Genomic DNA, 14,160 nt, shown 5'->3' with positions numbered 1-14,160 from the left:
TTCAATTCCCAGCAACCACATGGTGGCTTATAACCCTCTATAATGAGATCTGGTGCCCTCTTCTGGCCTGCAGGTGCACATGCACACTGTATACATAATAAATAAATCAAAAACTTTTATAATAAAAAAAAGATTATTCATGACTACATCCCAAGTTCTTGCCTGGGCTACATGAAGGCTTGTCTTTAAAAAAATCCACCTCAGCCACTCCACTCCCAAGAGGAGGAGGAGGAAGAAGAAGAGGAGGAACATGAGGGAGCAGTCCTCATTTCTTTTTGTCTGTCTGCTGCTGCAGTGGGGCCAGGGCACAGCCTTGACCAGACACTTGCCCTGCTGGTGCCTTCCCCTTGGACTTCCTGTCCTCCAGAGTCCTGCGCAATGACCTTCTCCTTGTCTGCCCCAGACTTGGTGTGTTGTACACACCCTCACACTGGCTTCTGTGGTTGTGTAATCGCAGAGGTCTTGTTCTCCCTGAGACACAGAATGCCCCATTTTAGCCAGGAGGTGAGTGGGCGCACAGAGTGGGCACACAGAGGGAGTGCTGTGTAACGCTGTCCTGGGGTATGGCTCAGCCATTGCCAACTGAAGTCAGCGCAGCTGTTGGTCACGTGCTTGAGGCCGTTGTGGCTTCCTGGGAACCTGGACTCTACAGTGAGAATTTTGTCGCTGACCCTTGCTCCCCCTTTCTCAGGTTCTGACATGTGGGATTCGAAGGGTTGGGTGACCAGGTTTCTGCTGGTCCATCAGGAACAGACAAGCCCATTGGGCCAGATCGGTTCTCTTGGGATGTTTATTTCTCTTTTACCAACTGTCAGCCTTCTGAGATTGACAATCTGTTCTCTTGAAGTCCGGCTCGTTCTCATTTTTTGCCTGAGTTATTTCCTTCCAGAGGCTCTACCTTCCTCTGAAAAACTCTGAATTGTGTCAAAGGAAGATGTGTAATGTCTATCTGTGACTCCACAGCCTCCATCTCAGGGGCAAGGGCCTTCTGTGCTTTTAGATTTAATCTCTCTGTTGCTGGTTTTTCAAGGCAGTGTTTCTCTGTGTAGCCCTGGCTGTTCTAGAACTCGCTTTGTAGACCAGGCTGGGCTCCAACCTAGAGATCCACCTGCCTCTGCCTCCCGAGCGCTGGGACTGAAGGCCACCACACCATGTGTGTATGATCCAGGGATGTCAGAAGAGGTCGTCAGACACCCTGGAACTGCAGTTACAGGTGGTTGTGAGCTGCTGTGTGGGGCCTGGGACCCCAGCCCGGGTCCTCTGCAAGAACAGCAGGCACTCTTTGCTGTTAAGTCATCGCTCTAGCATGACCCCACCTGACCCTCTCCCACCACGGGCCTCTCTATAATTTCTTCCACAGAACTTACTTGTTCTCTGTAGACCACCTAACTTTACTCTCAGGGTGTATGGGAGGGTGACCTTGAGCGGATTCTCCTGCCTCCCTTGTTACACTCCGTGGTGACAGGCATATGCCACCACATCTGACCTCACAGAACGTCACTGATAAAAACTTTTTTTTATTTGATGTCCTGCTTCGACATCAACTGGGGGAAACTGAGGTAGGGCGTGAATCCTGTGGCTGGCTGGCTGGGGCCCTGTAGACTTTCTCCGAGGGCAAGCTTCCAAGACAGAACTGATAGTTACCGGCAGTAGCTTCCACTGATGGTGGCAAGTGTCTAAAAAAGAAAGGGAAAGAAGGAGAGAAAAGAACCACATGTGCACAAACACAATTACTTACACTAGACGATAAAGTAAGACAGACTCCAGCAGGCAGGTTTTAACAAGCTGCTTGTTCTTCATTTTATTATTTTCTCTCTTTTTTGTTTTGTTTTTGTTTTTGGAGACAGGGTCTCTCTGTGTAGCCTTGGCTGTCCTGGACTCACTTTGTAGACCAGGCTGGCCTTGAACTCACAGCAATCCGCCTGCCTCTGCCTCCTGAGTGCTGGGACTAAAGGTGTGTGCCACCACACCCGGGCTCATTTTATTATCTTCTTATTTTCATCCTTTTCCTAATTCTTCTCCTTTTTCTCACCCTTATAATTTTCCTCCTTCTCCTTTCTTCCTCCTCTTATCCCCTCCTCACAGTTTATACACCCCAACAACATCTCTCAAGCAAAAACCACAATGTGTTTACATTCCATCTCTCTATAAATAAATGATTACAATGAATATATGTAAGAAAATCATGTTCCCCAGTACCTTCACATGATCAAATGTTTTACGTGTTATGGGTGAGGAACAAACACGAATAACAAGTTATTTCTGAGAACCCACATACATTTGTACGTAAGCAACTTGTTACATAGTAACAGAGCATAAGCAAGCAAGGGAATTTCTCAGCCAGATTTTCTTCACTGACAGGCTTCAGTTTGCAGTTACAAAGAAGTAATCTTATGAAGATCTTAAAGGAATCGCAAATCTAAACTCCTATATAAAACTAATCAGCCTTTTAAACTTTAAGTCCTAAAGGTGCTCATCTACTCATTAATATGTTTTATTAAATCATATCAGGAAGCTGAGGGCAAAAAAACAGAATCTCAGTCACCAGCCCAGCTTGAAAGAGTCATATCAGCCAGTGCTGCTGTGGGCCATTGTTCTTGCTTTGTCAACCTCAAAAAGTCCCTAGCTTTACTATTAAGAGTGTACTTTCTAGCCAGTCGTGGTGGCGCACGCCTTTAATCCTAGCACTCAGGAGGTGGAGGCAGGTGCATCTCTGTGAGTTCGAGGCAAGCCTGGTCTACAAAGTGAGTCCAGGACAGCCAAGGCTACACAGAGAGACCCTGGGGGGAAAAAAAGGAATGTACTTTCTATTAACCTCAATTGTCCCCCAAGATTTCCCACATCAGAGCCAACGGCAAAAACATCTTTACTTTGCCACACATCCCACTCTTCCCTAAGACTTCCTACATCAGAGCCACTAGCAAAAACATCTTTCCCTAACCTTGTTGGACAATCTCTTTTTCCAAATTCTTTCTAAGGGTAGTGACCACTGTTAGCAATCTACATCTGTAGGTTGTTTTCAGAGATGGTGGTTGAATCATTAATCGGCTCCTAGCAGCAACGCCTGAAAGAGATTAAGCATTATTACTGCGTATGCCAACGATACTGCCCAGTGAGGGGCTGGAAGCCGCCTTTCTAGTACTCACACAATTCGCATAGTAAGGGGAGTATAAGGACCGCAAAGGTAACAAGCAGAGCTATGCTCCATAACAGCATGAAGTCCTCAGGACACGGGGTCATGCCTCTCCGAGACACACCCATCCTGGGCTTGCTAGCCGGTGGGCCGCATTCCATGCGTTCTAGAGCTGTTTTGCTGTTCCTCCTGCACGGACTCCGGCAGAAAGTAACCCACCGATCATCATCTAAGCCTAGGAGGAGAACAGGTACGAATCTAAAATTAAAAAGCATTACTTCCTTTGACCGCTTGTGCTCAGTGGTTAAAAGCCATTTTCCACGCAGTGATGGATGAATTCATGAGCTGCTGGAACCTGGAGAAGCGCGTTCCGGTTCTGACAGGTTTATCGTTTCCTCGAGAGAGGACTGGCTAGGATATTTTGAAGGATTCTTTCGTCCTGGGAGACCCTTGCGTCAGCCATCCAGTGTTTTGTTTTGTGAATCATGGACAGGGGAGATGCTCAGGTGAGACTTGGTATTGGAGGTTGGTCTGATGTATTTTGATGCTAATTACTACTTGCTATCGCTGTGCCCCACCTGGACCTTGCCTAAGAGCCTAACCTGTTTGACCAATAAAAGGCCGTCACACCTGGGCAGGGAAAATGGGATAGACATGGCTAAGGTTCGAGGTCTTAGGAAGACAGAGAGAATCTTGGGAGGAGAAGAGACCAGAGGAGAGGAGAAGAGAAGAAAGCTGGGCCCATGGGTTAGGTGGAGGAGAAGCACATGGCTGGCGTGGACGGAGACTTGGCCCGGACCAAGATAATTAGCAAGTATTTGGGATTATGGATGGGAGGTAGCTAGACAGAAATTATTAGAAGCAGATGGCATGGGGATACCTGCCCCACTATGAGAAGTGGTTTAAGTGAATTAATGTCTGCCCTGCCACAGGCTATCTAAGGCTATTTTAAAATATAACAGGTGTCTGTGTCTTGATTGATTGCTGGCAGGTTATAAAGTACTGCTGTAATAATAATTATAGGCCTGATAATAAACATTATTGGACCATACTGGTAAAATAACTGAGGCAACTTGGGACGTTTTCCTAGAATGAGGCCAAGAACCACAGGTGATCATCACTGCGAACACCCCAGACGCTCCGGGCTGTGCTCTGGGTGGGTCCCAGTCTTGACTCAGGGCAGTGAGATGAGGTCCTAGGTTCCTCTAACTTTTCTGTCCTCCTATCTCACAGGGTGGGGGTGGGGGGTGACTCGGGGAGGGGCCGTGGGTAAGGTCTGCCGATGTCCTTATAGTCACTTCCAGGCTTGTAACCCCAATGGCCCCAGCGTGGATAACGGGAACCAGGCCCAGATACCTTGCTGGCTATTCTGGCAACAAAGATTGGAATGTCAGGGACACTTCCTGGCCTGTCACCTGAGGGGACTACACTAATAGTCCAGCCTCAAGGTGCCAGGCTATAACCATCTCATCCAGGTTGCAGAGATGACTGACTCGTGCTCAAACACAGCACGTAGGGCAGTCAGGTGGGACAGCGAGGCACAGGCATAGACCCAGGTGCGCAGCCCTCTTCTTCATCAGGGTCTACTTCCTCCACCAGATCCGGAGGATGTTTCCAGAGTGCATTCTGGGACGTTGAGATCTCGGCTTGCGATCTGCGCCCGAGTGTGTGGTGACCAGCGTTGGTGGCTAGAATGTGTAGCTGTGTAGCGCTTAACGTGTAAGGTCGTCTGTGCTAGGTGCCAGTATCTAGCGTGCTTTGTGTGTATTTCCGTGCCTAGTGTGTGCGTGGGGTTGGGAGCTGTGTGCAACGATGTAAGGCATGGAGGACAGTGCGTGCGGGATTACTGCATTGCATCCGCCTCCAAACCTTGCTCCAGCTCTAGGCTCAGCTCACTTTAGAACGCAATGGTCCAGCCCCAGGCGCGGGAACAGGCCGCGGGTTACCATGGCAACAGATGCTCCTCCAACCCGGCGCCACCTAGAGCTGCTGCCGGCCAGGCGTAGGGAGGGGGCTGAGCATCCAGACCGTTGATGTGGGGGGATGGGAACCGCTTCCCCGGAACCGAGATAAACGGGGTGCTCCAGACGCGCCCCTGGGAATCGTTTGCACACCCTGGTGATAAGAGCTAATGTTATTCGTTGGGCAGCGTCAGGCGTGTGTGTGTGTGTGTGTGTGTGTGTGTGTGTGTGTGTGTGTATTGCATTGCTTCTGAGATCCCTCCTGCTGGCCTTGAACCTGTCCGTTAACCACGGCTTAAGGAGCTCTGTACTTCATTACAAGATGAACGGTCAGACTTAGGAACCTGCAGATCCTCCTACCGGGGCCCTGCAGAATAAGAAACGGACGCCAATCGGGTGACTCCAAGCCGCTGGCTTATTGGTTTGTGGAAGGACTCAACTCTATTGCAGTAGCACCTCTGGTGAGGACTGGCCATGTCCCACTGGGATCGAACTCAGAGATGCTCGCCTTTATCTCGTTCGTTGTGGGGAAGTTGGGCGAGAGTAATTTCCAGCCAGCATCCCATTCATTCCGGACTGTGGGGTCCTGGTTCGCAGAACCAGAACACCCAGACTCTCAGGACCACCCGCACTTGGATTCAGAGGTGTGCGTGTACCCTCGTAGGTGTGCAGTGTGTGCCTCTCGGGTTTGCTCAGCGAGGTGCTCAAATCTCAGAGCCGCATCCTGGGTGCTGAGTGTGGTGGGGAAGCAGGGGATTTCCCTGAGGCCTGGGCCTCAGCATCCTGGCTCTCTTCTCTAAACAGCCGCGTTCTCCTCTTCTCTTTTCTTCTTCTTCTTCTTCTTCTTCTTCTTCTTCTTCTTCTTCTTCTTCTTCTTCTCCTCCTCCTCCTCCTCCTCCTCCTCCTCCTCCTCCTCCTCCTCCTCCTCCTCCTCCCCCCCCCTCTGTGTGTGTGTGGCTGGGGGGGGGGGCGGTGTCACCCTGCCGACATACCCTGAAGGCTGAGTCTGAGCAATCCGAGCTGCAGTAGCTGAAGTTGCTCTTTCTCACTGCGGAAACTGCCCGGGGAAGGCTTTTCTGGGGTTGAGGAGCCCAGGAGCGCCACCTCCTGGTGACAGACGACATTGTAGAACCAACTCTGAAGGGGCGGGGCCTCTTGACAAAGGGGGCTTTCTGTGTCCCCACAAGGACCACCCAAGTGGGTCCCAGGATGTTTCATTTGCTGCTTCCGGTTGACAGAGGCCGGTGAAAGGGTGGCATGTTATTATCACTGCCCAGCCATGTCCCTGCGGCTGCGGGATGCGGGACATGGCTTTGTTTCCGTGGGGTTTGTGCCAGTCTGACCTGGGCCAGTGATACTCAGAACTTTGTGCAGAGAGACTTCCCAAGCAGTGTTAGCCTGAGGCAGCCAGACATGCCCAGGGAAACTGAGCATCTCTGTGGGAGCCTAGGGACACGTTTGGATGCTGGCCCTGGGGAGGCCAAGTGCCTCCCTGCAGAGCTTCCCGGTGGCAGGGACCCCGTGCCCACAATGTGCCTGCCTGCTCTGTTGTGTACTCAAAATCTTATTTTAAACTCACTCTTTTTTTAAAAAAAAAAACACTTAAATGTGTTTATTGCCAGGCCTGGCAATAACTAAATAGTAATTAAAACAAACACTTTTAATCCCAGAATTTGGGAGGCAGAGGAAGGTTCTGTGAGTTCCAGAACAGCCAGGCCTATATAGTGAGAACCTGTCTCAATCAATCATCAATCAATCAATTGTGTATGTCTGTGTGTCCCTGCATTTGCTTGTGTGTGCTTTTCATATAGAAGCCAGAGGTTAGCATCAAATGTCTTACACCTTATTTTTATTTTTTCTGGCCAGGGTCTAATAGTGTAGCTCTGGCTATCCTGGAATCACTCTGTAGATCAGGCTGGCCTTAAACTCACAGAGATCCACCTGCCTCTGCCTCTGCCTCCCACGTGCTGGGATTAAAGGCATGCACCACCATTCTTAGCTGCCTTCTACTATTTATTTATTTATTTTTATATGAGACAGAGTTTTTCTGTGTGGCCTTGGCTATCCTGGACTCGATTTGTAGACCAGGTTGGTCTCTAACTCACAGAGATCACCTGCCTCTGCCTCCCAAAGTGCTGGATTACAGGCTTTCACCCCTGTGCCTGGCTCACTTGTAATTTTAAATTACACATGTACTGTATGGGTCCCAATTGCTACAGTGCACATGTGGAGATAAGAAGGAAATTTCCAAGGAGTTGATTCTCCTTCCACCATGTGGGGTCCAGGTATTGAACTTGGGTTTGGTGGCAGGCGCCGTTCCCCAGTGAGCCACCTTCCTGAACCCTGCACCCCACTTTTTCCTGAGACAGGCCAGTGTTTGGGTCACAGGCATGCATCGCCACCTGTGTGCTTTTGTTTGGTGCTGGAGATCCTGTCTCAGGCCCTCAGGCTTGGCAAGCTGGCATCTGGCCACCGAGCCTTCTCCTTGGCCCCTTAAGTTTACTTTAAAAGGGAACAGACCGTCAAATGGGCCTCCTAAGCAGGAATGCAGTGCAGGTGAAATGGTTGTAGCACCATCTGAGTGTGGCTGTGTGCCAGGTGGAGCCAGGCAGGACCCCTGTCCCCCGGGGGAGGGGGCGGCTTGACTCAGGGGCACCAGCCAGAAACACTGCTTAGGAAACCACTGTGCTTAAAGGGGCATTAGAAGTGGGGGCATTCTCAGCGTTTTGGCACCTGTCAGCCTGTCTCTTAGGAGGCTTGCTTGCTTGTTTGTTTGAGACAGGCTCTCATTATGCAGACCAGGTTGGTTTCAAACTTGCCATCCTCCTGCTTCAGCCTCCCGAGAGCGAGAATTGCAGGCATGGGCTGCCTCCCTGGCTTATGATCCCTGATTTTACAGATGAGGGAGTTTAGACCCAGAGGAAATTGGCAACTTGCCCAAGATCGAGGAGCCAGCAACTCTTGGCAAGGGAGTTGGTAGTATTTTAGGTGATCCATGTGGACCTTGGTCCTGTTCTCCACAGGGGAAGCTCAGCTTTGCAGGGAGAACCCCTCAGGCCACTTAGCATCTGGAGTAAGAAATAAAGACATCACCTCTACCCGATCTCCATCCAGGTGGGGCAGGCTCCCAGGGGCTGGGACAGGGCTGGAGCCAGCTGTAGTGTCCGAGCTGGTGTTTGTGCACCTGTGTGTGTGTGCGCGCGTGCACCTGCGTGGGCAGGCAGCGGAAGTGGGTGTGGGTTACTCTTCTCCAGCGACCTATCTGATGTGGGATCATGAGCCTGTGTGATTTTTGGGCTGGTCAGCACCCCAGCTCCGGGCATCTAGGCAGGGATTTCTGGAGGCGGGGTCCGGCCAGGTCCCAGGTGCAAAAGAACAGAAGTTGGAGATCAGGGAGAGCACAGGCGCCCTCCTATAGTCTGTCACCTGAGGAGTGTATCTATGGTCACAGTGGGAGCCATTCTGGAGGGATCTGAGCCATCACATGCCCTCTGCAGCGAGATGGTGACAGGATGTCCTGTCTGCGAGGCGCTGAGTGTGCTGCTCCCTTCCCTTGGGTAGTGTCAATCCTTTAACCTGCATCCAGGGAATCCGCTCCAGACAGGAAGCCAGGCCTGGGGCAGCTCGCTTGGGGCAGCTCCCCTGTCGGAGGCCAGGCCTGGGGTGCGCTTGACTGCTGATGCCCAGGTTGCCCAAGCTCTCAGTATGGAGAAAGCACAAGCTGCTGCAGCCTTGGCCACCCGGCTCTGCACAGGAGCAGGTCACTCTGACAGTGTTTGCGCTTCCCACCTTGTGTGCTTCCACTTGGCCCTGAGGCCTGCGGACAACACTAGCTCCCTGTACGCTCACAGAAGGCCTCTTTCATTTTCCTCTTTCAGTGCAGAGCCCACCCTCGTGCCAGGATCCTCTGGTGGGCCAAAGCGGCCTGCCCCAAGCAAGAATGAACCGCTTCTGGCTTCTGCTGTGTTTGACCGCTGTCTTAAGGACTTAGCTACCTATGACACACCCTTTTGGGCCCCTCCCCCCACCACCTTATTGGCTCCAGCAAGGGTTTCAAAGTCTGTGTACCAGTGATGGGACTGTTCCCAGGGTGCTTTGCTGGACAGTGCCCCCTTGTGGCAGATGTCAGAAACCCAAGGTGTCCTGGTTGGAGGTCTGGCTCTCACAGAAGACCAGAGCACCTTTTGCTGCCCAGTACCCTGCCCTAGCCAGGCTCAGCCCTGCAGGGCTCCAGCATGCCCCATTCAGCCATAGTGGGAGGGATTGGCACTGGTTTAGAATGGCAAACCTGGGCAGCTGGTCTTATTGCCAGGCCTGTAATGACCACTTGTGAGCCGACACCATGAGGCAGAGAGAGAGGGTGATGGTAGGGGCTTTGGTAAGCTGGGAGGCTGGGCCTATGTTTGTCCAGTCCAGAGTTTGACAGCTTGCTCGGAGCCAAGAGACAGCTTCTAGAGACTTCTTGGAAAAACAGGCATCATGTTTTAGCACGGGGAGATAGGTCTGGGGAGGGAGAGGAAGCAGAGGCGAGGTCTGAGGGGAAAAGTCTGGTGACTCCCAGTTGGCTCCTGGAGGACGCAGGCAAATGCAAGCAGGTGGTTGTAGGAGAGTGTCCAACCTGTGGCCCTAGTAGCTGCGTGCTCCGCAGAATAGCAACAAACACTGCTCAACCCAGAATCTTGAAATTTGTGTGCTTGTTCTCGGTAACTTAGGTTACGTGGGTCTTGACTGTGAGCCTGTTGCAGTGTGATGTTTACAGGTTGGTTTAGACCCTCTGCTGCTGGGGTGGGTGGGAAGGGCGGGGCACCGGCTCTGGAGTGCACAGTGACAGAGTGGAGCTGCAGCCTCACCCTTTACCCAAAGGCAGTGGAGGGCTGCACATGCCAGGTGACACCCTTTTCCAGGGGCAAGTGTGCGGGTAGAGCCTGTGGGTAGGGGATCACAGCTCGGAGCTCTGCGCTGAGTCTGCGCTCTGCACTCTACTGCCCTGTGGGGAGGGAACTTCAGGCTGAGAAGCAGGAATCCGAGTCTTGCCACATCCTTCCAGCCTCCTCTGCTTTGTGGGTCTTTGAACTCGAGTGAGAGGTGGGGCCTTATGTGACCTTCATCAGAATCGTTAGGATCCCCATCAATGCCAGGATCAAGTGGAACTGGCTGCCGAGCAGGAGAGCAGCGGACCCTAGGAGAGACAGAAGGGCCGGTGAGAAGAGAGGAGTGTCTCTCAACTCCACAGGCTTATGGAGGATGGGCAGACAGTTCCTGGCTAGTCCCATGAGCCTCTAGGCTTCTCTCTCAACAATCCCCTTGGGGTGTGTGCAGGGACCCGGTTGCAGGCGTGCACGCTCACAGGTGTGTGCCTGCTAGCTCCATGAGTGGGCTCCACAGGAGGGGCTCCTGACTCACCCGATCGGAGCAGGGGTTGCAGGGTGCCAGGATGTCCATCGTTGGGCTCCGGCACAATGCCCAGCAGCTTGCACATGAGCTCGTATACATGGATGCTCTCAAAGGGCTCCACCTCCAAGCCTGCCTTGAAGCTGGGACCCACAGCCCGGAAGATGGTCTTCATGTCCATGGCCCGGTTGTCAAAGCCATGTTCCCCATTGTTGAACTGGACATTTATTCGCTGCAGGGAGGGTTAGGGTTTGGGTCATTAATGGGGCCACAGTGCCCCACTACCTCCCTCTCGGCCTTTCCCAGCTCTTCCATGTGTTGGCATCCATGTTGGTGGATGGCCTTAAGGAAAGGTTGCAATGTGTGGTAAGGTGTGTACATGCCAGCCTACATGCATGGCTGACCTCTAGATTCCTATCAATTCTGAGAAACGCCCCACCCCCGCCTGCCCCCCACCCCTACCCCCACTCCTAAAGATGGAACCTCAGTGAATAACCGTGGGCCACCATGGGTAGAGATGTCAGCCCGAGGCCACAGTTCGGGGGGCCTGCTCCTAGGAGGACTCCTTCTCTGGTGTGGACTCTACTTCCTGTTCTCCGGCCCCCTTTAAAACACCCATGCCTGTTGTGCAGAGCTGATCACGTCCCTCGGGCGGCTGACACACATCAAACTATAGAACCGGCGTGCCACCCACAAGCATCAGCAGCCCACTGACCCCATGGATGACGTAGCCGAGGTCACTGTACATGAGCAGGGACGTGATCCTGGGGTTGTTGGCGTAGTGGAAGGTCTCAGGGAAGTCCTCCTTCTTGTACACGTGCAGCCTGGGGTGGGCATCCTTGAGGGCGCTGTACACTTTCTCCATCATCCCTTCCTTGGGAATCAGCAACCCACTGGGTCCATAGTCTAAGAGCTCGAACTCGATGTCTTTGAAGGTGAAGTTGGGGAATTTGTGGAACTCGACCAGGTCGCTGGCTGCCTTGTTGACTGTTGTCATGCCATGGTCTGATGTGACGATCAGGTTGAGGCTGTCTGTGAGGTGGTGACGCTCGATGCTATCCCGGAGGTAGCCCACGGTCCTGTCTACTTGTTTTCACCATGTCTCTCCTCTCCTGGGACGCGGGGCCGTACTTGTGGCCAGTGGAGTCTGGCTCCCCAAAGTAGAGAGTGACCAGGGCCGCGTCTTCCTCCGTGAACCACTTCATCACCGTGTCCACGTTTCCCCTCCACTCCTTCTCATCTTTGTAGTTGTGAAAGATGCCTTCCTTTCGGCTCATTGTCACGGCTTCGCCTTGGTAGGTGACGTTCCCACCGGGGTAGAAGAAGGAGCCGGTTTTTAAGCCCTGCAGAATGAAGCTGGTGTAAGCTCCAGGACTCCTCATCCTGCCCCTGCCCCAGCCTGAGCCCGCCTGTTGCCCTGAGGCTTTTGTTTTCTGAAGCGGATTTTATGCCACAGCTGGCGGGGTGGGGGCCAGGGACAGCTCATCTGGAGGACAGGCCCCCAGCATCCCCGCATGCTCCGCCCTTCAGCCTCCTCTCCTTGAGGCTCTGCCGGCCTCTGGCCTTCCTTCACTGACTTCTGTCCACCTTGCGCCACCAACCTGCTCACCCGTCGTCCCATAAATCCTCATTGCTGGAGGACCAAGTGCCACATGACAGGAGGCAGCCCCCCGGGTGGAGGACCAAGTGCCACATGACAGTAGGCAGCCCCCTGGGTGGAGGCAGAGCCCGGGTTGTTTCTGCCCACCTGGAAATCTTCCTTTTGACTTCACTGACCAGAAGCCTCACTTGGAAAAAAAAAAATCTCTCAGGGCAAAGCAAACTGGAGCCTATTCCTGGTCTCAACACTGCACCACACCTTCTGTTTAGTCTTTGAGCCTTTATTGTCCAATGCCCCGTGGTGGGAACAGATAAGGGGAGCCTTTGCTCAGCAGTCCCTTACTGAGTCACTTAGCTGGACTGTGTGCGCATGCTCCTCCTCTCTAGTGGCCACAGGGCATGGCCTGCTCCCGCCTCCTTCCATTTTTCTTCCTTTCTTGACAGGGTCTTGCATATCCCAGGCTGCGCTCAGACTCACTATGTAGCCGAGGATGAGCTTGAACTCCTGATCCTCCTGTCTCACCTCCCAGGTGCTAGGTTAGGCCGGGTGTGGTGGCGCACGCCTTTAATCCCAGCACTCGGGAGGCAGAGGCAGGCAGATTGCTGTGAGTTCAAGGCCAGCCTGGTCTACAAAGCGAGTCTAGGACAGCCAAGGCTACACAGAGAAACCCTGTCTCGAAAAACCAACAAAACGAAACAAAAACAAAGCCCCAAGTGCTAGGTTGCAGGTGTGAACCACCCGGCTTTCTGTGGGCTGAGATTGGAACCCGGAGTCCCATGCGTGCCAGGCGAGCACTCTGCCAACCCAGGTACCTCCTTAGCCCTGGTCTCCCTTTTTTTGACAGGACAGAGAAAGTCCAAGAGACACAGGCCTTGGACCACAGCTGAGCCCTGATGGCGGCCTGCAGGGTCCCCACCAGCCCCCTCCTCAGGAGCTTGCCCGGGAGCAGCCCTCTGCACCAGGAGGCCAGGATGCTGGTGCCTGCTGTGCCTCGGTTTCTCTGTGGGCGGGCCGGCCGTCTTACCTGCCTCTGGGCTGTGATCCAGATGGGTGTGCTACCGTTGTCCCACCACCTCTGGATGCCGAGCGTGGCGTGGTAGGGCAGCTTCACCTTGCTGGTGGTATTGTAATACATGTTATGCACCACCCCGTGGTTCTCGATGTATTTGCCTGAGTGGGGAGCGGAGGGGCATGCGTGGGGAGACGCTTGAGAGTCCACAGTCGCCTGGAATCCCCACAGCATGCCGTTCCCTCGGGATGGCTGTGGAACAAGCCCTTGACCAGGTGCCACCAACAGGGGACCCCTGGAGGCCCCCTTGTCTGGGCTCTCCATCCCACTGGAGGCCCCCCTCAGAGCAATGGCCTCTTACCTCTGACCAAGGTGCTTCTGCTGCCGTTCCCAAGACCCATCCCGAGGCTGACACTCACCAGTGACCAGTGTGAAGTGACAGGGGCTAGTCATGGTGACGAAGGCAGGAGTCATGTATCGCGCTTTCACTCCCTCTCGGGCCATGGTGTCCAGATTAGGGGTGTCCACATCTTGGTCATAGTCCCAGCGGAAGCCGTCAAAAGACACAAAGAGTAACTTGTGCTGCCTTTGGACAGGAGCCCCAGTCCCCCAAGCTGGAAGAGTGGCCAGGGCCACCACAAGGAGGACAACCGAGTGTCCCATGTTTGGCCTTCAAATGAAGAAGTGCACAGACAGGTCAGGCCGGGACTGGAGCAAAGTCTCGTGGCCAGCCAGGCCTCTTATCCTCCTGTGCATCTCCAGAGCTGGGCGGTCACCGGCCTGGACTTTGGACATGAGGGTTGTATGATGCTGGGGTGGCCTCTGTCTCTAATGGAGGCCCATGGCTCTCCACTCTCTGTTCCTTCATCCCCCCGTGTCCTTCCTGGGGAGGAGCAGGGAGGGCCTATGGCTCAGAGCCTGGAAGGTATACTTTCATCTGGAACTGCCCCACTGCAGTATTGTTTTTTTAAATTACATGTATTATCTATATTATCTGTAGGCCCGGCTAGCAATCAATCAAGACACTGACACTTGTTATATTTTAAAAAGATAGCCTTAGTTAACC

General features: G+C 53.2%; 1 protein-coding gene across 1 annotated transcript; it reads right to left on the bottom strand.

Annotated features, from left to right (window-relative positions):
- Window positions 1-10,187: 10,187 nt before the first annotated feature.
- Enpp7 (ectonucleotide pyrophosphatase/phosphodiesterase 7) lies at window positions 10,188-13,757 on the bottom strand. The gene is given in 6 exon segments (XM_051159296.1): window positions 10,188-10,273; window positions 10,498-10,717; window positions 11,201-11,578; window positions 11,580-11,828; window positions 13,110-13,255; window positions 13,514-13,757. Coding segments are annotated over 6 exon segments (1,323 nt in total).
- Between the last annotated feature and the right edge of the window lie 403 nt (window positions 13,758-14,160).

Source organism: Acomys russatus, chromosome 16 (genome assembly GCF_903995435.1).
Source record: "Acomys russatus chromosome 16, mAcoRus1.1, whole genome shotgun sequence".
NCBI classification, from domain to species: Eukaryota; Metazoa; Chordata; class Mammalia; order Rodentia; family Muridae; genus Acomys; species Acomys russatus.
The sequence above is the reverse complement of the archived record's forward strand: the minus strand, read 5'-3'. Positions and strand labels throughout refer to the sequence as shown.